At 34.9% G+C, this 27,807-nt stretch overlaps 1 protein-coding gene and 1 long non-coding RNA gene across 3 annotated transcripts in view; one reads left to right on the top strand and one right to left on the bottom strand.

The window, feature by feature from the left end:
• Positions 1-14,790, bottom strand: part of LOC141543369 (uncharacterized) — a 41,482-nt gene extending 26,692 nt beyond the window's left edge. The window contains exons 1-2 of one of the 2 annotated variants that reach the window (XR_012482427.1): positions 14,353-14,790; positions 8,759-8,803 (exon numbers count right to left, since the gene is read on the bottom strand). This is a non-coding gene — a long non-coding RNA (uncharacterized LOC141543369). The remainder of the gene's footprint in view (positions 1-8,758; positions 8,804-14,352) is intronic. The other variant, XR_012482426.1, reaches the window with a different exon arrangement.
• A 56-nt stretch (positions 14,791-14,846) lies between these two features.
• RSBN1L (round spermatid basic protein 1 like) overlaps positions 14,847-27,807 on the top strand; it is an 84,734-nt gene continuing 71,773 nt past the window's right edge. Inside the window, exon 1 of the mRNA XM_074268463.1 lies at positions 14,847-15,514. Coding sequence (XP_074124564.1) covers positions 14,896-15,514 — 619 coding nt within the window. The 5' untranslated portion in view covers positions 14,847-14,895. The remainder of the gene's footprint in view (positions 15,515-27,807) is intronic.

Genomic DNA, 27,807 nt, shown 5'->3' on the forward strand with positions numbered 1-27,807 from the left:
CAGTTATTTTCTATAAGGATAGGGAGCTTTTACATGAATTTTACAGAGAGTTTGTGAGAGAGGGGGGTGGGGAAGAAAAGAGGAGGGAGGGAGGAAGGGAGGAAGGGAAGATAAGGAGGATGACAACAGCAACTGTACTAATGGACTGTACATATTCCTCATTTTACATGACTACTTGAGTCCTGTGGTCATGTGATATTCTTACAATTAATTCTATTGGCTGTTTTCTGGCATTTTTTCTTCTTAATATAGTTTTCTAGTATCTGTATAGTTTTCTCCTGGCTCTTTTTTACATTCTATCATTTCATCACAATCTTGCTAAGTTCCTCTGACTTCCTTAACTGATGGACATCCACTTTGTTTCCAGCTTTTTGCTACTACCAAAAAAGTGTAAATGTTTTATTTTTTTGATCTTCCTAGGATAAATGCCCAATACTGGGATCAAAGGGGGTATGAAGAGTATTATTAGTTTTAGTGACCTGAGAGTAGAGTATTTCCTCTTGATACAAAGATCAAGTTAGTTTTTTTTTCTTTCACTTCATAAAAAGTGAATAAAAAGACTTAAAAATTATTTGCTTTTGGAAATAATATCTATTATCAAGACTAGCTACAGCAATATTTACATTCACTTTAATAGTTCAGTTTATTGAGTCTATATAGAGCAACAGGTGTTAAAATTTTATGTTATAAATAGGCAGTGCAAAGATCTCAGGTGGATCCTATTACATTGGGTAATAACATTTTCTTGTTTTTCTTTTAAGTTCTCAAAAATATCTTACATCTACAATTCTGGGTATCAAATCTTGTCCAGTTTAAGCCTTAACAGTTTTCACAGGAGTGAATGGAAATTGAGGTGATTACATTGTAATTAAATATAGCATTTCTATACATAATGTATTCAAGGAAAATTTTCTTGCTGCCTTTATGTTTGCATGTAATAATGCATGTTGAAGTCTTAGAGAAAAAATGTATTTCCTTTTTAGTATAAGAATTCAATTTTGCTAAAAATTATCAATAATAACTATCATGATTCTGCTGCTTTACTAAAACAATCAGTCCCTTTTATTTTAGTACCTCTGTAAAAGGACTCTTATGAAATATAATTTATGGGTTGACAGATTAGCCACTTTACCTTTCAGGGTTGCTGTACTTAATGGATTAACACACCCCCAAGTTTAAAAAGTAGTAATTCTACAAGTCAACCTTTCTCCTAATAAATATATGGCAATATGGGGAAAAAAAGAAAAAAACTTGGATCAGTAATAATGAAAACGAATGCATGCACATATTTTAAAACATGATCAATATGGGAATTTGCTTTGTTTGACTATGCATACTGACTGCAAAGATTTTGTTTTTTCTCTTCTCTCTCCACACACTCCCCACCCCCACCCCGGCCCCCCAGGATGGAAGGTGGGAAGAGAAAATACTTATTGGAAATTATATTAATTTTTTTAAAGCAAAAAGGAAATGGATGGAGAATGTAGAAAAAGGAGTAAATAACCTCAAATGCAGATCACCATATATGCACCTTATTGTGATTATATATATATATATATATATATATATATATATATATATATGTGCATTGGGGGAGGGGAGGGATATGACTTGGAGACAAAATAAGACTTTGTGCTAAAGTTGCCAAACAGGTTTTTTGAGTCTATTAAAAGTCCAAGGCAGAAGAGGTATAGTGAAATGAGCATAACACAAAAATAAAAGAATTAAAGGAAGATGGTAGGCATCTAAAATATACAAAGCATAGAAACATCAGGAGAACTTATATTTAGAAAATTAACAGAAGTCAACTTTGATTTTAATCCCTGTTAATTTATTACTTTTGTTCAGATGCCAAAATCTGTGCCCTGTTGGTTAGGAACAAAGAAATCAGAAAAATGATGGCTAGGATAGGGGGAAGACAAGACAGGATAGTGGCAAAAATTTTAAGTATCAACATTTAAAAATTCTTTTTTTTTGCATATAAGGAAGCTAAAAGAAAATGAATGTTTTCATAATTCCTTTGCCATCACTGGAAAGCAAATTCAAAACAATAGGTCACTAGTACTACTTTTATAAAGAGAGGAAAACATTCTTGTCCTCAGAAATTATATGCCTTTTAACAAACAACAAAGAAGCAGAATATTAAAATTCAAGATATAATTATCAGTCAAGATATGAGGAAATAAATGTAAAGCTTTTAAGAAAATCAAGAGAATTCTGAAGTTTCTTTATCATTTTTACTCTTCTATTTCAAAAGTATTTTTTTTTCCTCCTAATTTGTTTTTGGTGAGGCAATTTGGGTAAAATGACTTGCCCAGAATCACACAGTTAATAAGTATTAAATGTCTAAGAACTGGTTCTGTCCACTGTACCATCCAGCTGCCCCAATTCCAAGGTATTTTTTAAATGTCTTAATCAAAAAATAGATCTCAATGTTTTATAAAATTACTCCTGAAAATTATCTCGAGGTCAGTAGAGCTAAATAATTCTTGGCCTATAAGAGATCATTAATTCTTTTTTTTTTTTAATTTTTCCTTTTTCTTTTTCTGAGGCTGGGGTTATGTGACTTGCCCAGGGTCACACAGCGAGGAAGTGTTAAGTGTCTGAGACCAGATTTGAACTCGGGTCCTCCTGATAGATCATTAATTCTTGAAAGAAAAGTAGAGTTAAGTACTCATACCTATAGTTAATATTATAGCTTAATTCTAAAGATATCTATCTAGATCAAGAAAGTTATGTTAGTCCTAAAGATTTTTTCTGTCATCAGTTTTAAGAACATAAGACCCAGTATGAATATTAAGTGTTCTAAAAGCCAATCTAGTTTTAGTATTTTTAAGAGTTTAAAACTGGGCCTGGACTTTGGAATAAGGCTAATTGTCTTTAATTTCTGAAGATGTTATAGTTTTAAAAAATTGTGCATTATTAATAGTTCTTTCCACTTGACACATTATTTCTTGTTATATAGCTACGTCCACAGCTTATAGGATCCATTATTCTTTCAGGTCCATTTTTGTCTTGTGATTTTAAAATGTCAATACTTCTCAAATTACATATCCTCAGTGATGAGGTCCTGGGTTACTAGGTGGGATTGGCAGAGAGTACTAATAAAATTACTCCCTGAGGCAAACAGGGAAGGGCATTGATGGGGATCGGTTCAACCTTTTGCCCCATTCTCTGTGTAAGTTTTGTATAGCCCTACCTTGCTGTGTCCAGTCAGTCCCATCTGTGTTAAATCCAAGCCATGTCAATTCTCCGAGGTTAAATTTCTCCTTTGAGTCTGTCCATGGCTCACAGCATCTCTGCTGAATCCCTTTTGGGTTAAGCCCACTACAACACTGACTCAAGGTGTCTTTCTCCTCACTTCTCCCCCATGCCTCATGTTGTCTTTCCTTTCATTTCCCACTTTGCCTCATGGTTTTTCTTTCTTCCTTATAGCTAACTCTTTTAGGATGTTAAATCCCTGTTAGGATTTACCTGTAAGTCAATGGTATGTTCCCACCTCAAGAAGTATTTTCTTTCTTCTGGTTAATTTTGAATTTCTAGGGGAAATGTCTTTTCCATTGTTAATGGTTAAAACCCCTTTCCTTGCTAACTATATATACTTTTCCAACTCTGTTATATTTGCATTTCCTAGTTTTCATTGTATTTCTTTATTTCCTCTGTAATCTCTTCTCCTTAATAAACCTATTTTTTGCCATTGTGAATTCTTCATATGACCAAACCCCAACCTTTGGTGCCTTTTGTCTGAACATTGTTCTCAATATCTGGTGTGCTGAACCCCCAAACACATCACTCAAATTTAATTAGTTCATACCAGCATCATCTGTTTTTGAGTAAAGGCAATACACATTCCTCATCCAATTTATCTTTCGTTTGAATAGAAATGGCTTGGTTTTGCTTTATTTTTTTAAACATTATATCCAAATTTGAATAAACTGTGTCTCTATCTAATGCCTTCTAATAGGTATTAGAAAATTACTAGGGAGCCAAAAATCTATTTTAATACAGATTTATGGATACCATAAAAATACTAACAAACCACTTGGGCTTCAGTTTTTATAATGCTAGGAAGAGCATATTAAGAAGATAGGTAACTTGTAAACAATAATTTAGACCATATAAAACATTTTTAGTTTGAAAATGTTTAATGTAATACCATTGACCAGAATCTTTCCTATTTTCCTTTTCAAATATACATTGTGCAGTCATCTAAAGTCACTCTTAGATCTAATAGTCTGTTATTTAAAAAAAAATTAAGATATTTCTTCCATTTAATTTGTTGTATCTTCAAGGAGTTTATCTAATCTGAAAATTAGCAATATAAATACATGTATAACTCATATCTCTTCTAACTCATGCCTCAGAAAGTAGGCAGTATGTGTCCCCTCATGGGAGGTTTTTGCAGAGAGATTTGGTAATATTGTAGAATTTTTAGGCAGTTATGGGTTAAAATAGATGTTCCTTCTATTTCTGAGATTCTAGGAGGCAGCATGATGTCTAATGCTATGAGGGTTTGTTGGATTTTTCCTCTTTGAGTTTATTAATCTTATGATCTGATTATTTACGGGGGAAAGGTGGACCCCAAAGAATCTTAGAAAAGAATACTGTAAGTCAATTCTGGGTAAGTTTGAATGACAAGTAATTTTCAGCAATAAATTAGATACAATAATAAATATCTCATTTGATCTTACAATTCTGGGAGGTAGGTGCTATTATCCCCATTTTACAGTTGAGGAAACTTAGGCAAAGGATAAATGACTTGCCCCAAGGTCACAAAGTTAGTAAATGTATGAGGGTAAATAAGATAAAAACAGTTATTAAATGAAAATCAAACTAGAACTGTCTGTAGCTAAATAAATCTTTGTGAGATCTCAGGGTAAATTTGGGCTGTACTTTCTAAATTTTCAAAGTAAAGAGGTGATTATTATGATTCTAAGGCAAATAAAGGAGGGCCAGAAATTGATTTGCTCCTCTTAAAACATTCAGGTAGCATGAAAGTCTAAGATAGTTAAAAGCTTATGAGAGTGAAGAAAGGAAAAAAAAAAAAAAAAGTATGCCTTTCCTCATGAGGAAATAGGGGAAGGGAAAGAGTAGGGAATCAGAGATTTGGACATGGAGATAGTGCCTTTTTGTCCTCAAGTAATTTATCTTATTAATTTAATATACTCAAGTAGAGAATTAATGGGAAAAAACAAAAAATGAGTTTTAGAGTGTATAGGCTATTTCTCCTGAGGTATCAGATTAGTTTGATTAAAGATTGCTCTGAAAATTTCAATATTTGTTTGATTTTGCTTTTGTATGACTGCTTTAGTTTTATTTTTTTAATATTAGAAAAATTAATGATTAAAGATTTATAAGGTTGTAGGCAGGGAGTCACATGTCAAATTTTAGTTTAGCCATGCCTTATTTGGCCATGGAACAGTACTGCCACTCTGTGGCAGCATATCTATTTCAAAGGGCCAGCTGCTTTTAAAAACTATAGCCTAAAATTTTTCCTTTGGACTAATGAAAAAGTAATAGATTATAAATGCCATAATAGAGCAGAAATTAAAAAATTAAGATCAAGCTCAATTTTTAAATGATCTTACTTTCTTTCACATGATCAATTTTTCCCCTTATAAACTTTACCCTTGATCATAAAGTTGCCTCACCATTTATGAAAGACTTCATACTATATCCAATGACTTATCAATCTGTTATCTGGAAATCATCTTTTACCTCTGCCTCTGAAGTCAAAAGGATGGTGCAGAGTTAGGGTAGAGTAGACAAAGCTTAAAAATATACTATTAACATGTGAACTTACTATATGTATATGTGGAACCTACACTTCTACCTTCTGATTTCCTCCCACTCAAGGCCAGATTGAGCTTCTTGAAAGTTAATATAATTTTTTCTTATGAAACATCCATTAACATTCTTCTGTGAGCTAAAAGTTCTCGTGGGGCTAATTGGAACCCAAGAATTCACAGGTACTCATGGCATACTCTTGTCTAGTACTAATAAGTACGTACTTATAATCTGCTTTGTAGATTAGATGAACTTTTAAGGTAACTGACTTGGTTGTATCTTCCTCTGAGGGTAGCCCCTTGGTGTCTCCTGGTAGATAAATCTCAGTAACTGAGGATGAATTGTTCAATTAATTCTAGGAGAATAAACTTTTGTGGGAACCATTACCATGTAAGAGTCTACATCTTACAACTAGCCCTTTTTGTTTTTTATTGAACCATTGTCTGCTTTTGAGCAAGGAACATAGGAGTCAAATCATATCCACCATGTAGCATCAATGGAAAAAGGAACCATATGATCAAATGGTACAGAGATGGCAGTCTCTTGTCCCAATAGATAAGTAATAGCTGGAGAAACAATAGAATATTGAGAGTGCCTGCAACTATTCCTAGAGCTTTCTTTAGGAGAGAGCCAAGGTATATATGCCCTCAATCCTGAAAGAGGGACACAATCTGAGTGGTAAGAGCCTCAATTTCCAAAGGACTGCTAAAGAATCTTGGAGATTGAAGTTCTAGTAACTACTAATTCAAGAGTACCAGAATCTAGCCTTTTACCAGAGAGGGGAGTTTCTAAATGTTTTTGTTCCAAGAATCTAGCTTCATTGGAGAGAAGAGGAGTGCATATATGAAACCTAAAGCAGGAACAGTTACAAGGAATTAAGCTCATGACAGAATAGGTTTTCAGATACAAAGCAGTGTATTTGCTGACCTTAAGAGTTAGGAGGGTTTCTCAGTGGGCATTATAAATACTTGTATGAAAATACAAGTCTAAACCCATCTCTTTTACCTGCTCCCCCACTCTAATCAGATGACATATGAAGGAAGGAGGTTTGCCTATCTAACACCTCCAAATGTATTTTTTTCTCAAGAGGAATTTAAACCCTCAGATCTGTACCAAAAAGCTGGGTGCCTGTGTGATTATGAACTGGAAGTGGTACTTACTGGAATGTTGAAGTTTTTGTTTATCTAGAACCTTTCTGAGGGGAGTCCAAAGCATGGGGTAAATAAATGTATATATCCCTCACCAGAATGAAGGGAAGATGTCGGGGAGGGGGAGGGAACAAGAGAGGTCCTGCTAGTAATTTGTTTCCCTTCCTAGAGGTGTCTTAACCACAAGGTGGTGCTATGGGTCTGGAGGACTCTTCCAGACATAGTTGTGCAATTTTCCACTGATATAGACTGATAATTTGGGTTAGAAACCGTGGGGATGACAGTATAAATCCAGAATTGGACAAATATGAAGATGTTGTGAAAGTAAAATCAAGAGGACTAGACAATTTAATCTGAGAAGGAAAGGCGTTTGCTGTATAGAAAAGTCTTTTAATTAACCTAGTATTAATTAGTGATGGAAGATGTTTAATCCTGAATCAACTTCTATGTGTCACAATAGGAAAATAGTGTGCTCCTATCATCAAGTGGTGTGAATTCAGCAAATGCAACTGATTTGAATCTAATTCTTGGATAAATATGGTTAGAAGATAAACCCATTATGAAAATTACACAAAATATATTCATTCCAAAGCCAAAAAAAAAATTACCTACTATATTAGATAATGTGGATCACATATTTCTTTAGTGGATGAAATGAAGGTGGAAAAACATTTTTAGACCTTCTAGGTCTTCTTTGTGAAAGTAAAGTAGAAGTGGTCTCCCATATTTGAATTCAACCAGAAGATGACTTCAGAAGACATTTAAAGATGGTTCAAATTTATTGGGGTTTTGGGGGCACTTTTCCCACCTTTTTCTAAATGTAACATTCAAATAGTTGCCTCACCTATGTCAGCGTTCTATCTTGTATAATTATAACCAGTAGCATCATCAACAAAATATTGTATTATTGGGGATATTAGGAAAGCGTAAAAAAATTTTAAAATGCTTCCTTAATGATAGGCAAACAAGTATGTACACAGAATGTAAAGTATAAAATGGAAGGTAATCTCTGAAGTTAGGTGTGGCCACAAGTGTGGCTATAGATTCCTCTTGCAAGGAGATTTTGTACTGAGTCTTTGAAGGAAGCCAGTGTTACCTTAACTTCCTGTCTTAACAAAAACAAAACAAAATAAGGTCAAAGTAGAAATAAAACTATGTAGTTTTTTTTTTTTAAGCAAGTACAAGGAATTATAGGTTTAGAGTTAGAAGGCACCTTAGAGATCATCAAAAGTAACCTTATATTATACATGAAGAAACTGAAGCTCAGAAAGTGACTTACCTAGCATTTCATAGCTACAAACCTTCAGCCTATCCACTATATTATATTGTAGTGAAATCATGTAAAGGATTATGTGGTGAGGAGTTATATCACCTAAAATTTTTAAATTGAACTGAAATTTTAAAAAAAATTTAAAATGTACTGTAACCTTTTGAAAAATAGACATGTATTGATACCTTTACAGGTTTTCTTGGTTGGCTACTTCTCTGACTGGCTTTCTCCCTCTTCCCTCCCCACCCTTTACCCTAAGTTAATGTTAACTTGAATTTTTTTCTCTCTACAACTTAAAAAAAAGAATGATTTTAAAAACAACAATGAGTTACAAATACTAATATTAGACAAAACAAGTCTTCTAGTAGTTACTTCCTTACAACTCAAAGCAAATATTGCTTTCAAATTTTATGACAATTACTTTGTTTTGTTGATTATCTATCTTTGAAATTTACTCCAGCTCAATTACTTATCCTATTAATTTCTTAGCTCTCTTTTTTTGTAAAGCATTTTCTCAAAAAATTTTTCTGAAATCCAGTACTTAAAGACCTACCTTACTTTAGGGAAAGTTTGAAAGAAGTCATCTGGTCAGGCATTTCTGAGAAACATGGAGAAAATAAAAGCTCACATTTATATTAGAACTTTAAAATACTTTTTAAATAAGAATTCTGTGAGATGGGTCATCTCTGGGTCATTCACTGGGACCTACCTAAAAGACAGGTCATTATTATTTTCTTTGAAGTGTATTCCTATATTCTCATTTTATAAAGAGTCAAGTTTTACAAGAACTTAATTTAGACAAGGGAAATCTCATACCTCATAAGGTATCCAGCTGAGAGAACAGCTGAGAACATTACAGATACTTAAAGTATAACATTTCATTTTAAGGCCTAATCTTAAAAGCAGGATCCATAATAAGAGTGTCAGAGGGTGAATGATCTCTTCACACAAAGGCTACTGCCTTATAACCTTGTCCATGGTCCTGCTATTTCAGAGGCTTTTCCCCAACAAGTATCAACAGAATTGAGTAATCCTCCCTCTAGTGGTAAACACCTTGACAAAAGGCATGGAAAAAAAAAATTATGTCACACCTACCATGTGCTCAAAGATTTATAGTTGAAAGAAACTTTAGGGCAAGCCAGTCCAACACTTATTGTATAGATAAGAAAATTGAGATCCAGAGAGTTTTAAATGAAAGGGGCAGAGAAGGAATATTCAGAGACATAAAGGTTCCCACAGCTCACAATAAACCAGAACACTTTTGTAAGAGATGAGATTTGTTATAAAGAAAGCCAGCCTTGAAGTTTCCACCACCCCCTTCAATGCTCAAGTCAATTGCTTCCTGTTTTATGAAGATTTCTTTTAATTTCCCCAGTCAGAATCAATCACTTCTTTCTCAAATTTCTTAAGAGAATGAATGATTATAGTAGAAAAGTGGGAAAAACATTGTGCTTGGCTCTGGAGGACCCAGGTGAGAAGATCATCTCTTTGATCTCCTAACTGCCAGACTTCGGGGAAGACATTTAACTTCCATGGGCCTCTTTCTACTTCTGCAAAATGAGTTCCTATAAAATCCCTTCCAGTTTTCAACCTAAGAACCTTCTATCTATTGCCTTAAAATCATGATTATTTATATCCTACCTTATACCTAATTCACATATTTTCTCAATGATTTATTTGTACTATTGTAGGCTGATGTTATATCTAAGTTCATTTTTTTTTTTAAACTGCCATCACAGTTTTTTGATCAGTCATTACAAAATGTTTGTTGAATTGGACTGAATTAATTTATGAGTAATTTGAGAAACAGAGACAAGAGACGAGAGAGAACTGGTGACCTGAAGAGTACAAATATGAATGTACATTGCTGCATTTTCTTGCTATGCATATGTATTTTTAGATTATTAATAAATTTTCCTTATCTGTACAACTACAGGACTAATTTCAACTGCTTCTAGGTAAAATAACCTTGGGTTAGTAATCTCATATATTGAAGGCTATGGTAACTCAGGCATTCAATTATGTTTTTCATCTAGTAGGGATCAGGAGAAGAACTTAGAAGTAGGATTTCATTAGTAAAGATTATGTTCCAGGTTAAGAACTCCCTCTACCAATGCAAGTTGATACTTTCTCTGTAAAATCTACTTGAATTGGACTAACTGAAACATTTTAATTATAGATAATAGAGTCTTTCGCTTTGTAATATAGAACTATAGAATCAAGGTTGGAAAAAAAATCTTAAAAGTCATTTAGTCCAACCACCACTTGAATCATGCATGCCTTTTATAGCAACTCCAATGAATAACTGGTCATTTAGAAGACTTCTAGTGAAAGAGAATTCATTAGTTCTTAGGGTAGTCAATTCCATTTTTTGAGTTTTTTTAAATATTGAGATTCCATCTATGTGGCCTCTTGGGTAAAGCAGAATAAATTTTTTTCACATGACAAATTTTCAAATATTTTAAGATGATAATAACCTGGCCTCCCTCAAATCCTCTCTTCTCCAAGTGAAACATTACCAAATCTATCAATCAGTCCTCTTATTTTACCATCTTGACTCTCCTTTTCTCAGAAAATCCACCTTTTTACTAATTTACACAACATAGATAGAGCCTAGGGCTCAACATAATAATCCATATGCAGTATAACTAAGGCTAAATATAATAGGACTTTCTCACTTCCCTCACTTTAAATAGAAGCTGCCCCAGAAAACCAAACAGTGACTTTGTATCTGTTACCCAGCAGTCAGATAGATCCGATATCTTTTTCATATGAACTGCTAAGGAAGATAAGGCTAAACATATACCTATAGAGTTGGTATTTACCGTTTTTAAACTATTTTGTTTTTACATCATTACTATTTCCCCAATATATTCCTTCACCTCTGAGTTATTCCTTGTAACAAAGAATAAAAATAAATTACTTAAGTAATTAATAAGTAAAAGTAAATATATCAACCAAGCCCAACATTGTTTGTAGTGTTTCAACACCTTCCTCTTCCCCCTCCAGGGTTTATTCAATTTATCTTTTGAATTTAAATGTGAATCCAAATTGACATTTTTTATATATTGAATAAGGTCAATTTAGCTTAAAAGCATACTCGTTTATGAATTCAAGTCTTGTCATACAATGTGTCAGAATCAATATTGGAAATATTCAGTTCAGGAAGAAATGGCTTGGAGTTAAGAAGAGGAATTTTTTAGGGGCTCTTAAGATAACAGAAAACCTTGAGGAATAGGGTGGAGGTATTTATTGGTAAAGTCAGTAGTATATGGTCTGAAATGGAGAAGAATCAGAAAGAAATTAAACTTTGGGAGTATGGGAAATGCCTTATCCAGAGTGCCAGGGTCCAGGCAGAAGCTCAAACAGCCAATAAAAATATAGCCTACCCTAACATCCTTGGAGGGTCAAATTTGGAAATGACAATGCCAACAGGTTTTGGGAGGTCTGAAAATGAGAATAGTAGTGTTAATCCTAAATAACCTTGAGATGGAAAGATAGTATATTTCTCTTGCAAAAATTATAATGCAATCTAGAAAATTTTGATTTGAGGGGAAAGGATTGGAAATTTGATTTGTTAGAATTATTAATCTACATTTTACAAAGTCTTTTTTTTTTTTTAAGTTTTTGGTTGTTAATTTTTTTTTTCTGGTGGGATAAGGAGTAAGGCAGTATTATTTACTTTTCATTAAGTTTTCTCAAAAAAATTCCTTCTGAAATGTTCAATCTTGTCTCAAATGAAACCAAGAAAAAAAGGATTTTTATATAGGACAGTTATGGAAATTAGTTTCTCCAATTGGTCAGATGTAGTGGTGATGGCAGCAGCACTAAACTGTTTAAAAAAAAAAAAACAAAACTCAAGAAAACTTTCAGAGCAACTTTGAAATACAGGTACTTCTAATTTGTCTCATTCAACAAACATTTACTTTAGAAAGAATGCAGGAGTAAAACAAGAATGTCATATAGTTGTGTGGAAGAAACTTTGGGAGAATTGTTAATTTAGACTTTACTTAATTGGAAAGATTTGAAAACAAAACCAATAAATGTTTTGCAGTTGAATAAAGGTTTCAGAATTTAAAATTCTTAAATTTATTACAAAATTTATTTTCTACTTATTTAGTTGTTAAATAACTACATTAGCAAGATGAAAATTATCTTTATTATCTTTCATTTTAATCATATTGATGTTTTAAGGTAAACCCCAGCTCACAAGTTAAAATTAATTAAAAACTTTCCAATTAGTTTTAGTAGAGTGTACATAGCTATCCTAAATGTGAATTGTACATACCTCTATGATTAGTTTATATTTACATATTGGAATATGTTTTATAATGTGGTTTCTCCAGAATTAAAGTATTTCTTACTATGCTAAATGGCACAGTGTGATAGACATGGAGTTATCAAGCTCTGAATTCAAATGTAGCCTTAGAACTAGCTGTGTGGCAAGTCATTTAATCTCCATAGTTTTGAGGATTAAATGAGGTAATATTTATAAAGTGGGTTATATTAAAAAAAATAATTTTGCTAATTATCTTGTATTTTAAACAATATTCATAAAAATGTGTACAGTCTTTATATATATATATATATATATATATATATATACATATATATGTATATTAATTCATTTGATCCTCACAACAAACCTGGGATTAGTTTCTACTACTCCTCTTATTTTACAGTTGAAAAAAACCGAGGCAGAGAGCTTAAGGGCCTACCATATTACCTAGCTGCCTCTATCAGTCATTCAGCCAGCCACTCAGTCAATAAGCATTTATTATGTGCTTATAATATGTTAGGGCAGCACTGCAAAACACTGGCAATACAAAGAAAGGGAAAGTAACTCCCAGAGGTAGGGAGTATATCATCATCTCCATTTACAGATAAGAAAACTAGCTCAGAGAGGTCAAATAACTTACCCATAGTAGAAGAGATATGACTCAAACTTAAGGTTTTTATTTCAAGTTTAGGATTTCCAAGTTATGTAGGATCATAGGATTTAGAACCAGATTTTTTTTTAACTTATTGCAACTTCATTTTATAGATGAGAAAACAGATACTGAGAAGTAACTTGTCCAAAGTCACAGTGGTAGTAAAGCAACAGAGACAAAATTTGAACTCTGTTCAACTGACTTCAAATCCAGTGATTATTACATTATATTATGCTCGTTTCTGGAAATTCAAAATTTTTAAAAGATATTTTAATAATAAAAAGAAACTGTAAAATCTCCACTTAAGACTAAGGTTGATTTCAAAGACCCTCAAAAATATACATGTTCAAAGATTTTAAACACATGGAATTTTTTTTTGTAATAAGTGTCTACTCATCTCGCCTTGACTAATACAATTTAATAATCTTATCTTATTGACATTTTCCCCATTTATATCTTAAATCAATTCTAATGGTTAATGTTAAAAATCACTCTATTCATTAGTCATCTCTTCTTAATAACTTTACAATCTACACCGAAGATTCCCTTCATTCTGACATTAAGTCAGTTTCAAAAGCTAGTAGCAAACAAGTCACCTTTAGCATTACTGGTTATTACAAATTACTTTTAAAAAAACTTCTCAAATCCCTTTCCCTTTAAGTAGGCAGTGTACAAAAACAGGATACTTAATAAAACACTCAAAAATACAGTAATCTTAAAAAACTTAGTTTTCAAAACTCTTAGATTTTTCGTATGAATAAATTGGTAGGCTTTTAAAAAAAAATGCCATCGACTTTTCTGTTCGCTTCGGCCGGAATTAGCTATTTGACTTTTTTTAAAATTGACAGATATAACTCAAAGAAAGAAAGAAAAAAACTTTTTTTTTAATTGAAAAAAGTTAATATTTTAAAGTGGAACATTTGTAAGTGAAAATATCTTAGTCAATTCCAATGGTTAATGTTAAACCAACACCAATCGTGATAGGTGAGAATGACCCAAAAGTCCTGACATAAGCAGGCGATTAAAAAGTCTAGCTGACCCGAGACTGATCCCAGCTTTCAACTTTTTAGACAGCAGGAAAATGATGTGGAAAGGCAGACGGCAGAGACAACAACGACAATAACAACAGCAGCACCACCAGCATTTTGCCAGAAACACTAACTTTAGGTCCCTTCCTCCATCCCGGATGCGAACTTAAACCGAAAAAACGACTTACTCCCCTCTCCGCCTGCAGCTTCCCTCCTCTGAACATCCCAGAATTAAGTCGTCAGAGATCAGTGAGCCAGGAAGGGGGCCCAGTGAACAGGAAGAGAAGGTAATGAAGCGTAAAAGAAAAGAGAAGAGGAAAAAAAATTAGTTGTATTGACGGAGAGGTGCGAGACCTGGGGAGACGCATATATGGGCATCTCGGGCGGGGCCCCAAGCTCGGCAGTCACCCCCTCGAGCCCCTGGAGGCGCCGAACCAGGGGGCGGTTGGCAGACCTTCCCCGCCCCCTCTCCGTCTCGCGCCGCGTGCCGCAGAATCCTACTCAACTTCTCCACTCTGCTTTTCGGTTCCACCCCTCCTTTCCCCGTCCGCGAGTATGATTGGCGAGAGTAGGGATCCCTCAGCATCGCTCGTCCTATGGAGAATGCCTTCGGGCCGCCCCTCCTCTGCTCCGCCCCTTCCCCGTCTTCCCCCTCCCCTCCCGATGATGGCCCGCCCCTCTCGCCTCAGCGCTTGGGAGCGGAGGGAGAGTAAATACAACAGGAGCGCAAAATGGCGGAGCCGCTGAGCCCAGTTCACGGTGCTGCCGCCGCCCCAGAGAAAGAATCGTTCTGCAAACCGCCGCCGCCTCCCTCTACTCGAGACCCATCATGCTCTCTGTCGGCCAAGAAAGTCAGGACGGAGGAAAAGAAGCCGTCGCGAAGAGTAAACGGGGAAGGGGGCGGTGGCAGCGGCGGGAATAGCAGGCAGCAGCCGCCTCCGCCTCAGAGCTATGGCAGCCCCGCGTTGTGGAGCTTCGCGGCCGTGGCCGCAGCCGCCACCCCTCCCGGCGCCTTCTCCTTTCCCGCCGGCACCGCCACTACTTCCTCCTCTTCCTCTTCCTCCTCCTCCTCCTCCTCTTCTTCCTCTTCGTCCTCCTCTTCTTCCTCCTCCTCCTCCTCTTCTTCACTCTCTCCTCAACCTCTGCCCCGCAAACTGCTGGTCTCCCCGACGCTGCTTCACGCTCAGCCCCACCACCATCTTCTGCTCCCGGCCCCCGCTGCAGCTAACGCCAAGCCTCGGAGACCCAAGGAGAAGCGGGAGAAGGAGAAGAGGAGGCACATCGTCGCCGGGTCGGGGGAGGCCGGAGGGGCCGGAGAGGAGAACGGGGAGGTGAAACTCCTGCAGAGAGGTGAGTGCTCGCCCGGGCCCGTGGGGTGGCGGGCGCAGAGGGCAAGATAGGGAGCGGGCCGCGCGAGCTGGGCAGGGGACAGTGCCCGGACTCTAGAGCTCCAGCCTCTTTCCGTCGCTCTCCCCTGGGCAGGGGGAGGGGTCGTGGTACCCAAGAAAAGATTGGCTAAGGGCTGTCCAGCCTCCGGCAAGGATGGGGTGGCCCAGGTTGGCAGCGCGCCCCGGGAAAGGACCTCTCTCCCCGAGGTGACTTGGTCGTCACCCCTGGGACAGGAAATGGAGCCTGTAATTTTAGTAGCCAAGGAAGGGAATGACCGAAACTCTTCCTTCTCATCCTTCTCCACGCCCGTTTGAGCCTTCCAGATGATGCGCCGTGCGACTGGGCAGAGCTTCCTATAGGGGACCCACGTAAGATGTCTCTAGGTGCTGCTGCACCAGATCCTGGGGAGGGAGGCGTGGGGCGTGTTGCTGAGTGCCTAGATTTGATCTGCGAACCGTATATTTGAGATGCGGTCCCCCCTCACCTATGCCAGCGGTAGCTGCTGCTTCTGAAGATCCTGTCAAAAAAAAAGGGGGGGGTGTTGGTGTGAGAACACTGGCGTCAGCTGGAAGCTACCAGAGGCCTGAGCTTTTCATCCCTATTAGGGAAATGAGGTAGCGTCCTGGGCGCTGAGTATGCTATTTCTGTTTCTCTCTCCAACATAGACGAGTTCTTGAGATTTTGGTGACCTTGCTCCAAACTCTTGCCCTTGCCCCTCAAAAGGTATATATGTTTACTGTTATTTCTCCTATAATGGAGATTGATACATAAGGGAGATTTAACTTTAAAAAAAAAAAAATGACAGAAGTGGAGGTATATTTCAGAAGCAGGGGCTTAAGGATCTGATCCTGGAAAAAGTATTTGAGTTGTAGAACTGTTAACATTTTTCAGGCACTACTTGTTATTTTAAAAAATTGTTTATGGCCTCTTACAGTATGATAATCTACCTGGTATTGCGTTTATAACTCAGAGAGTAATTGAGAATTAGAAATGTATGTGGTTTTTCAATTCCAATAAATAGAAATAGCAGAAAACTTTAGTATTGTTGCTGATTTTGGTTAGCGTCTTGCAATCATGAAAATCGTTTATCATTGACAATATTACTCTTTCATATGATTTCGTAGCAACATTGTTACTTCCGTTTTCGTGTTTTATCTGTAACAACTATGCGTCTAAGCTCAGCCATTTAATACTTTGGGATTCCCCACCTTTGGGGAATTTCCTTTAATGTACTTTTTGAGAGTGACAGTTATTCTGGTTATATTCAGAAATACTAAGGAGCATTTATCTTGAAGTTATTTTGTTTTCATTATTGGAAATCTTGATAATGATGACAAAATTTTTTAAAGTACATGCTCCTTGAATGTTTTTCAGTTTCTGTTCTTAGTAATTAGGGAATAAACTTATGACTCCTTTGCCATATTGGTCTTCATGATCAAAAAGGAGTTTAATGATACATTTTCTTTAGGTTTCTTTTCCTTCAGTTTGTGAATAATAAATGAAATTTCTAAGATTATGGCCAGAAAAAATTGGGATTTAGAATGCTTTAAAATATAAAATACACCCAAGCAGTTATTAGTAATGCTTCTGATCTTAAGCAACATTGAAAATCTCTTATTCTTAGGGTTATGGCTATTTTAACCAGATAAACAACTGAATTATATTTGTTTTGTAATTTATGTAAATTTAGTTACATAATTTCTTTTTTTTTATTGTTTGAATTGTGTGTTGAAATTCTCTCAAGATGGCATATTACCTTCTTGAAATTTTTTTTTCTCAAAAAGAATACCTAGGTAGTCAATCTGGCATATTGGATAGAGGATCAGTTTTGTAGTCAGAATAGTCTTAGATTCAAGTCTTTTCTGGCAGATCTCTGAATGGGCTTCTTAATCTTTTTGATGGTTTAGGACATTTTGTCAAACTAGCAAAATTGATTCACTTCATCTCAGAATAATACAAAGAATTACCAAGGAAATTAATTAGATTGAAATATGGTTTATAATAATGATCTAGGAAAGATCAAATTGTGGCATGTTTGAGAAGACTCATACACTTTTGCTTTAAGACTTTAAAGCTACAGATCTGTGTCTTAGAGGTTGTTTTCACATCTGGAATTCCCTACACTCATGAACTAGATATCAGCCTAGGGGTTATTCTTTTTTTCTTTTTAATGACCATGTTACTGTTTCTTTGAGGGGAAAATAAACCTCAAGAAAATATAATAACTAGTAGTTTTGAGCCTTTTGTTGGTATATTTGTAGAAATCTTAGCTTTCTAATTGAGAAAGATTGACCCATATCCTATTGAAATACAGCATTGACTGAATTAAGAAATACAAATAATTTTCTCTCTGAATAGTAAGTTCTTTGAGCAGATTAATGACATTTGACTAAGATGTTCCATTCAGATAGACATGTATAATTATAATTCAATCTTGCAAATATGGGATCTCATGGTATACTTATATGCAGTATAAGATATACTTAATTTTTTTTTTAAACTAGAGATAATAAGCTGAACAGTTATAACTGTAGAGAAGCTGTGTTGTTTAACCAACAAAGTCAGCTTCGAAGCCAGTAAGACCTAAGTTCAAGTTCTGCTTTTCAAATATATTGGTGGTATGACCCTGGGTAAATCATTTAACTTTTCAGTGCTCCAACCCACTTTCTAAGACTATTGATTGCAGAGATGTTATAGACCTTCATTGATAGGGGTATTCTTTCATCTGGGAATCCCCTATACCTGCAAATTTTTGGGATCACTTTTTCTCTCCAACATTAAGAGCATTTTTCTAGACATCTTAACTTAATTGGTTCTATTAGCTGGTTAGAGTGTCACACATATAGAATGTCTTTAGTTTTCTTAAAATATATATCATGCTAAATTCCCTAAAGTATATGCATATATATATATATATATATATATATGATGCAGATCTGCCATTTGTCTGTGATTTAGGTTTAGAAAAACTGTACTTAGTCCTTAGTCTTAGAGATTTGCTTTGGCCCTGAGGTTGAATAACTTGCCTTACTCAGCAAATGTGACTCAAACAGGACTTGAATCTCAAGTATTTGAGGATCCAAGGTCTACATTCTATTCATTAGACTGCTCTGCCACTCAAAGATATATTTCCAAAATATATTTTAATACTAAGTTAAAAGATTAGTTGTGTAATTTTGCTGCTCTGTTAGGCCCAAATCAGAAGGACATAAAACTGTTTATGTTATTGCCACATGAACTTGGCTTATGGAGAAGAATGGTGTTAAATTTACTGCCGCCTACCCAGCGTTTGCTGGACCTGTCTTTCAAGTGGCATGCAGAAGCTTGAACTCCTAATTTTTTTTCCCCCTGAACTTCATTCTAAAAGTCAGACAACAATTCAGATTAAGGGGAAAACTATTTTCAAGGTTAAGAAATTTCTATGAAGGACATCAATTTTTCTGTTTACAAAAGTTTTTCTTTTTTGAAAGTAAAATTAATTTGTTGCAAACATTTCCAGACAAATGTAACTAAACGGTATTTTGGTACATTTAGTTGAATACATTTTTGTGTATTTATATCTATGTATATGTTATTCCCCCTATGAGGCAGAAATATAATAAATTTTATTGGCCAGATTTTAAGATTAAGGAAGTTTGTGAAAGTTATCTATTTATCCTTTTGGGCTCAGACCTTTTGGCCTTAGACTTTGTTTCATTTCCCAGTTTTTAGCAATTGTAAATAGGAAAGAAGGATCTTGGCTGTTAGAGATAGGTCGGCTAAAAAATGGCTATTATATCTGACAGTTTTGAGTGAGGAACTATTTACATATCGATTTCAATGCCTTTTACATATTTTTCCCTTTTTTTTTATCATAAGCTTAAAAAAAATCAACAAACTTGAATATTTCTGTATAGAAAGAACAAAAAGAATTGCATATAAAGCTGAACCTTAAGAACATCCTTTGATATTTTTTAAAGTGCATATAAATGTTAATACAGTAGTTCCCACACTTCCCTCCTTGAATGTTTACCTTTCTGAACTTTCCTTTTCTGAGTTGGTTTTAAATGTTTCACTGAAGATCTTTTTATAAAAAATCTTTTACTACCAGTTGATCAACAAAAGCATAATTACTAACCACTCACTCTTCACTACTCTCTTCTACATTGCCTCTCTCCAAAAGCTCACTTGTAACAACTTAAATTGATTCTAATGTCTTTTTAAAAGCCTGTAGCATCAAGTAGTTTCTCCTATTTCTGAACTAATAGACTATTTCCATTTTGACATTATGCTCTCTATCAATATGTATGTGTTTATTATATACATGTCTTGTTTCTTCAACAAAGCTGTAAGCTCCTGAAGGCTTGGATCTTAAAGTCCCCATGCTGCCTTGCACAATAACTAATGAATAATAACTGTAGAAGCTGTATTGAACATATGCAGCAAATAAAAGATAATATTTTGTGAAAGAATTGATTTGTCTTAAATAAACTTGAAAATAAACAGACTAATTTTCTGGATATGTGTTGTTTCTTCCAAATAGAAATTCTCTCTTGATAGAACCTGTATTATTTTGTCCTTGTGTCTCCAGTGATTAGTCATAAATGTTTGTGTTTAAATTAAGAATCATTAGAATTTAGTTAGTGATTAGTTTATCCTTAATTTCATTTTTATTCCTCTCCCCAATACAACCAAAGGACAAAAATCACAAATAGCAGAGCCCCCATTTTGGGGGGAGGAGATGAAGTGATGAGATTAAACTTGGCTCTGTGTTGTGAGGCAATGATAGATATTTTTGGACTGTACAATTACAATTCTGTCATACAGAACATTGCTCAAACAAGAAGACCATTAACTTAGGCTTGGGAAAATATTTATTTACAAATGAATGGTTTTTCTTTTCTACCTTTTGCTAATCACCTTCTGGCCTTTATTCTTAAGATCTTGGAATCTTTTTCCATTTTTTTTTAGTCTTCCTCTCTGGCTTTGCTATTTACCCTTTCTGTACTGCAACTGTCAGCTTTTTCAGTCCCTAATAGAAACAGTTCTGACAATTTTCCATTCTCTTGCTGTCATTTATAAGTTTGTTTAAAAAAAACACACACACACACACCAGTACATTCTTTTGTAAGAGTTGTTAGAATATGAATATGGAAATATGTTTAGAAGAATTGCACATGTTTAACCTATATTAAGTTGCTTGCTGTTTTAGACAGTGGGTCTAAAAATGGAGGGGGAGAGGGAGAAAAATTTTGAATACAAACAAGGTTTTTACAAAGGTGGATGTTGAAAATTATTTTTGTATGTATTTGGAAAAATAAAATACTATTTAAAAAGAGTTGTCAATATTTGGAGAATATTTTACATTGTATTCTTGTATTTAAAAAGCATTTATTGTAAGCAAATTGTTCAAGTCATTGGACTAGACAATGAGCATACAAATATTAAAAAATTATATAGTCTGTGTATTCAAGGAGTTTATATTCTTTTAGAATGTGGTTAATGTAGAATATGCATACAGATAAGTACTTCATGACAGAGGCAAAGGAAAATTTAAAAACATTAACACTTCCTTTGCCTCTGTCATAAAGTACTTAATCCAGCAATGGTATGAAGATTATTACTGCAATCAATAGAAATTGAAAGCAAGTTATTTAGGAGAGTAATATGGCCAGATAAAATGATCTAGGAAAATTTGTGAAAGAAGGGAAGCCATTTTAGCTTGAGAAGGGTTTTTTTTTGGAATATGTGGAATATATTTGAAGAAGGAAATTTTCTGAAAGGCAGGGATTAAGTTTCGCCAAGAGGTTTGATAGCTTCTAATGGCCTTGTAGACAAGATGGAGGCATGTAAATAGGTTCAGAACTGGTTGACTGACAAAAGCCAATGAGTTAAGATTATTGGATAACTGCCAACCTGGATGAAGGCCCTTATCTAGTTATAGGATCCTAGGGCTCTGTCTCTTGCACTGAATTGAATATTGCATTGAATATTTTCGCAGATAACTCCAACAAAGCCATGGATGACATATTTATCACGTTTTCAGAAAGCTGGAATGATTATTTTGCTCATTATATAATAGAATCAAGATCCAAATAGATATTAAGATGCTGAAAAGATTGGTCAAATTTGATTTTTTTTTAAAAAGTAGATAAAATTTAATAAGTCCTGCTCTCTTTTCCCAGCATAGTGGTTAGAGAACTATTCTCAGGACCAGGAAGACCTGATTCAAGTCCTACTTCCAACACAAACTGTCTGTGTAAGCCTATTCAAATTGCCTACTCTCTCAAAGCCTCATTTCTTTGCTCTAGGTAGCTCTGGAAAACTATGCTAGTTTCATATGGCACTGAAATTTCAGGCCCTATCTCATTTCTGGTTTTATTATAATGGAAAAGTAAATCTGGATTTCATGCTTGTTGAAAAAAATTTTTTTCAACTTGTTCCTTGCTATCTTTTTTTTTTTTTTTTTTTTTTTTGAGGCTGGGGTTAAGTGACTTGCCCCGGGTCACACAGCTAGGAAGTGTTAAGTCTGAGACCAAATTTGAACTCTGGTCCTCCTGAATTCAAGGCTGGTGCTCTATCCACTGCGCCACCTAGCTGCCCCCGACCTTGCTATCTTTTATAGGTAGGAATGGGTCCTTTTGTTCTCCTTGGACCTTCTGCTTTACTCTGTATTAACAAAGTTGGAGACAAGATTAGAGTTCTGTCTATCCTCATAATACGCATAATAGCTGGGGTAGGCAGCTAACCTTTTAGCCTCAATTTCCTAATCTTTAAAGTGGAAAAGTAGCTACCTCACTTTGTGCTGTGAGGACCAAATAAGATAGCATATTTCCACTGTTCCATATTCTCACAATTTCTTTGCCTTTCCTTTCTTCTTCCTCCATTTGTTTTTGGAGGAAAAGGTGACCTTTTTCCTTGCTTGTTCAAAACTTCTCTACTTACTTATGTCATTGAAATCAGGTCTTTCTATCTCCTTCAGAAGTTTATTTCATTTATCCTTGTCTAGTGTAACTCATCTTCAGTTTCTTCTCCCCTTTGCTGCCTACAGTACATCTTTTTTAAAAAGTCTTCAAAAATTGCACATGTTTAATCTATATTAGATTACTTGCTGTCTAGGGAAAGGGGTCTTGGGGGGAAGGAAGGGAGAAAAATTTTGAATACAAGGTTTTGCAAAATTGAATGTTGAAAACTATCTTTGCATGTGTTTTGAAAAGGAAAAGCTATTTTAAAAACTGCAAACAAACCTTCACTTGATCCATCAATTCTTTCAGGTTACTGTCATATTTTCTTCCCTTCTTTGTGAAATTCCTAGGAACATTGGCTATATTTGATGCCTTTCCTTCTTTAGTATCCACCACTTAGCTCCTTACATTCGAATTTCTTAGTATACCAAGATTACTAGCAGTTTCTTAACCCCTAAATCTGCACCCTTCTCAGTGCTTATTATTGTCCTTGTCTTCTGCATCTTTTATTTGTGTTAATCACCCTCTTGGATATTCTTTCTTCCTTTGGCTTCTGAGATATTGATGTTTCCTCATATTCTTTTTACCATCATTTGCTCACCTAATTGACTCAATATCTTTTATTGGAAATTCCTTTACTCTAATGTTCCATATCCTGTCTCCCAAATATAGCTGTTATCTAGAGCTCTTTTTATTATCACTTGCTATGCCTTCCTCTTTTTTGACATTTCTTATGATGTAATTATGTTTCAATACATTGCATAGCTACTATTTCTTGAGCTTTTCTCTCAATTCTTGGGTTCATAGTTTCCTAAGTGGTTTTTGTTTTTATTTTTGCTTCTTAAAATTATGCTGCTTAGGATATTTAAGTTGCGAATTCTTTTTCCTGTCACTAACAGTAGCATTAGGATAACTTTTCCCCCCACAGTCATATCAGGATTGAATTATAGAGTTTGTTATTTTAATGATCGTATCTCAGAATTGTTGCATTTTATTTCTCTGATTTATTAGGAGTTTATTATTGATAATTTGGGTTTCAAGAATTTGCTGTTCATAATCTTTGCTTTATCTCTTAAGGATTTGTTCATAAGTGTATACATTTGTATAGTCAAGTCAGCAAGCATTTATTGTGTGTCTTCTGAGATAGGCACTATGCCAAATGCTAGATTTGGAAAGAAAGGGTAAAAAACAAAATCGTTTTCAAAAAAGCTCCTGGTATAATGGGAGAGTCATCATACAAACAACTATGTAGAAAAAAAAAGTTTCTTGTAGAAAGTGGGATTTTAGCTAGGACTTGAAGGAAGACAAAGAAACTGTCCACATATGAGGAGGGAGAGCTTTCAGACTTCTGCTTTAGGATGACTGATCAATTTGATAGCTGAAGAAAGCTGAATGGGGAGGGATGTGTGGAGAGGGAGACTCCCAGGAGGTTAGTATAATAGTTCAGGCTTAAGGTGATGAGGACCTGTACCGAGTGGGCACTTTTGGAGGGGATAGAAGGTAGGGCAAGAAGGGCAGGGTTTACACAGGAGATATTACTGGGTAATGTGGACAAGACTTGGCAACTGATTGGGCCTGAGGGAGGAGGGCAATGCCTAGGTGGGGAACCTGGGTGACTGGGAGAGGAGAGGGATAGTGTCCTTGACAGTAGGAAAGTTAGGAACTGGGGAGGATTTTTTGGGACATATTGAGTTTAAGATGTTTTTGTGATAATCCTTTTGGAGATCAATAAGTTGGCAATTCGGAATGCAAGATTGGAAGGCTTTATATACTTTGAATTCTTATTAGAAATGGTTATTGCAAAGATATTTCCCTCATATTTTTTTTTCTGAAGGCATCTTTTTTGTTGTTGTTGTGCAAGAGCCCTATATTTTATTTTATTTTTTAATTTTTTAATTTTTATTAATTTTATAATTATAACATTTTTTTGACAGTACATATGCATAGATATTTTATTATTATTATTTTTTACAACATTATCCCTTGTACTCCTTTCTGTTATGAATTTTTCCCTTCCTTCCCTCCATCCCCTCCCCTAGATGTCAGGCATTCCCTTACATATTAAATATCTTATAGTATATCCTAGGTACAATATCTATGTGCAGAATCAAATTTTGTTGTTGTTGTTGCAAAGGAAGAATTGTATTTGGAAGGTAAAAATAATCTGGGAAGAAAAACAAAACAAAACAAAAAATGTTCACAGTTTACATTCATTTCCCAGTGTTCCTTTTCTGTCCATCATTGATCAATTGGAATTGGATTAGAAGAACTCTATATTTTAAAAATAATTATTAATTTAGTGTCAGTATGTTGTAATGTGTTGAGTGTTGGACCTTGAAGTTAAGAAGATGTGGGATCAAATTCTGCCTCAGAGACTTACTGGCTATAACCCAGGAAAAGAACTTACGATCTGTCTGGGCCTCAGTCTCCTCAGCTATAAACTAAAATAAAAAGTTCAGCCTTGACCTTTGAGATCACTTTTGGATCTAAATCCCTGATACTTGTGATTGAAAAAATATATATATATATCTTGTAATGGATGTAGTTTTGTAGCCTAGAAGAACTTGAGTTCAAGGCCCACTTGTGATACTCGATAGCTATGTCATCATAGCTGGTCCTTTAATTTCCCTGACCTTTAGTTTTTTATTCTTAAAGAGGATAAAAACTCCTGTAGTACAAACCTCACAGAATTGTTGTGTGGCCCAAGTGAAGCAACTTTTAAAAAATATCTCTATAAATGCCACTTGTTCTTCTCTTTGTTGAATAGTAAAGGATTTTCACCTTACTACAATTTCTGTACATGCAGCATTCCAATATACTAATTTTGTAGGGTTTTAAAAAACGAAATATTTTGATTTATTGATGAATTTGGAATGTGACATAAGGTCTGCTATCTTGCTGCGCTATGTTCCCCAACAGTCTTCCTTCTCTTCTTTGTATTTATCAACTATTACTCAGTCATATGAGCTAATATGTTCCATTGAACTGTTTTTCTTCCTAATTTTTAAAATTTAGTACAATTTTGACTGCCTTGTATATCAGTCATCAGATATCATATATTAGGATATATGAGTAGAAGAAATTATATTCATGATTATCCATCTATACTTCCTTGCAGGTTATTCTTTTGTTCTCTATTTCTACCCCCTTTCATCCTTTCCCCTAGGTTCTTTTACCCCCTCCCCTTCTTCCTCCCACTCCCTCCCTTTCCTATCCCTGCTAATTTTTTCCTTTAATTCTGCTACTTAACTTACCTCACTGTTACTTAACCTCCCCTGTCAGGTTTTTTATATAAGACCCACCCAATATCCAGTCTCTCTGTCTCCTCAGGGAGAGCTTGCTGATAGCCAACACTAACACTAGGAGTCTTGGGTTTTCTTGAACTTTCAGTTGAGTGAGTGATTGTAAAGATGTGTTGGGCTGTAAAAAAATTGCTTTTGAAATGTGATTTTTGCTGTTTTATTAAAGGTACCTGAAATACGTATGTAGATCACTTTTTTTTTTTTTTAATTCATTTTTCCAATTTATCCCCTCCCTCCCTCCACTCCCTCCCCCCATGACAGGTAATCCCATACATTTTACATGTGTTACAATATAACCTAGATACAATATATGTGTGTAAATACCATTTTCTTGTTGCACATTAATTATTAGCTTCCGAAGGTATAAGTAACCTGGGTAGATAGACAGTAGTGCTAACAATTTACATTCACTTCCCAGTGTTCCTTCCTGGGTGTAGTTATTTCTGTCCATCATTGATCAACTGGAAGTGAGTTGGATCTTCTTTATGTTGAAGATCTCCACTTCCATCAGAACACATCCTCATACAGTATCATTGTTGAAGTGTATAATGATCCCCTAGTTCTGCTCGTTTCACTCAGCATCAGTTGATTTAAGTCTCTCCAAGCCTTTCTGTATTCCTCCTGCTGGTCATTTTTTACAGAGCAATAATATTCCATAACCTTCATATACCACAATTTACCCAACCATTCTCCAATTGATGGACATCCATTCAACTTTCAGTTTCTAGCTACAACAAAAAGAGCTGCCACAAACATTTTGGCACATACAGGTCCCTTTCCGCTCTTTAGTATTTCTTTGGGATATAAGCCCAATAGCAGCAATGCTGGATCAAAGGGTATGCACAGTTTGATAACTTTTTGGGCATAATTCCAGATTGCTCTCCAGAATGACTGGATTCTTTCACAGCTCCACCAACAATGTATCAGTGTCCCAGTTTTCTCACATCCCCTCCAACATTCATCATTATTTGTTCCTGTCATCTTAGCCAATCTGACAGGTGTGTAGTGGTATCTCAGAGTTGTCTTAATTTGCATTTCTCTGATCAGTAGTGATTTGGAACACTCTTTCATATGAGTGGATATAATTTCAATTTCATCATCTGAGAATTGTCTGTTCATATCCCTTGACCATTTATCAATTGGAGAATGGTTTGGTTTCCTATAAATCAGGGTCAGTTCTCTATATATTTTGGAAATGAGACCTTTGTCAGAACCTTTACTTTTAAAAATATTTTCCCAATTTGTTACTTCCCTTCTAATCTTGTTTGCATTAGTATTGTTTTAGAAACTTTTTAGTTTGATGTAATCAAAATCTTCTATTTTGTGATCAATAATGATCTCTAGTTCTCCTCTGGTCATAAATTCCTTCCTCCTCCACAGGTCTGAGAGGTAGACTATTCTCTGTTCCTCTATGTAGATCACTTTCTTATAAAAATTTTATAGAAAAATAAAATAGTGACAGTTGTTTGTTGTGACTTTTTTCATATTAAGAGCCAGTCCTTCTATTCTTATATATAATTATGAATATTATATTTTACCAAGGCATTTTTGCATTGAATTTATGGATTTTTTTGTATTTTTTACATAAGTATCCTAGTATTATGCTATTCTTGTGTTACTGGCATAAATTCTGTTTGGTCATAATAACTCTTGAGTCTTTTAAAAAAATATTGTTTTCATTTTATTTTAAAATTTTATATCATTATTCATTAATTACATTAGTCCATAACTATGTATTTTTCTCAGATTTGATATTTTGCTTTTTGAAAGAGACGACTTTTGATTTTTTTTTCTATTTATGAAATAGCTTAAGCATCATTTGTTCTTTAAATATTTTGATAGAATTTAGTTGTGAATCAGTTCTGCTTTTTCAATGAATGTTTTTATTCAGTTCCTCCTTCAAAATTTGCTTATGTGATCAATATCATCAGTTTAGGAATTTTACAATTTTTTATAATCTTTTTTTCTGTTTTTCTGTTTCAGATAATGATTTACCCTTTTGTTCTCC

This window comes from Sminthopsis crassicaudata, chromosome 5 (assembly GCF_048593235.1).
Source record: "Sminthopsis crassicaudata isolate SCR6 chromosome 5, ASM4859323v1, whole genome shotgun sequence".
NCBI classification, from domain to species: Eukaryota; Metazoa; Chordata; class Mammalia; order Dasyuromorphia; family Dasyuridae; genus Sminthopsis; species Sminthopsis crassicaudata.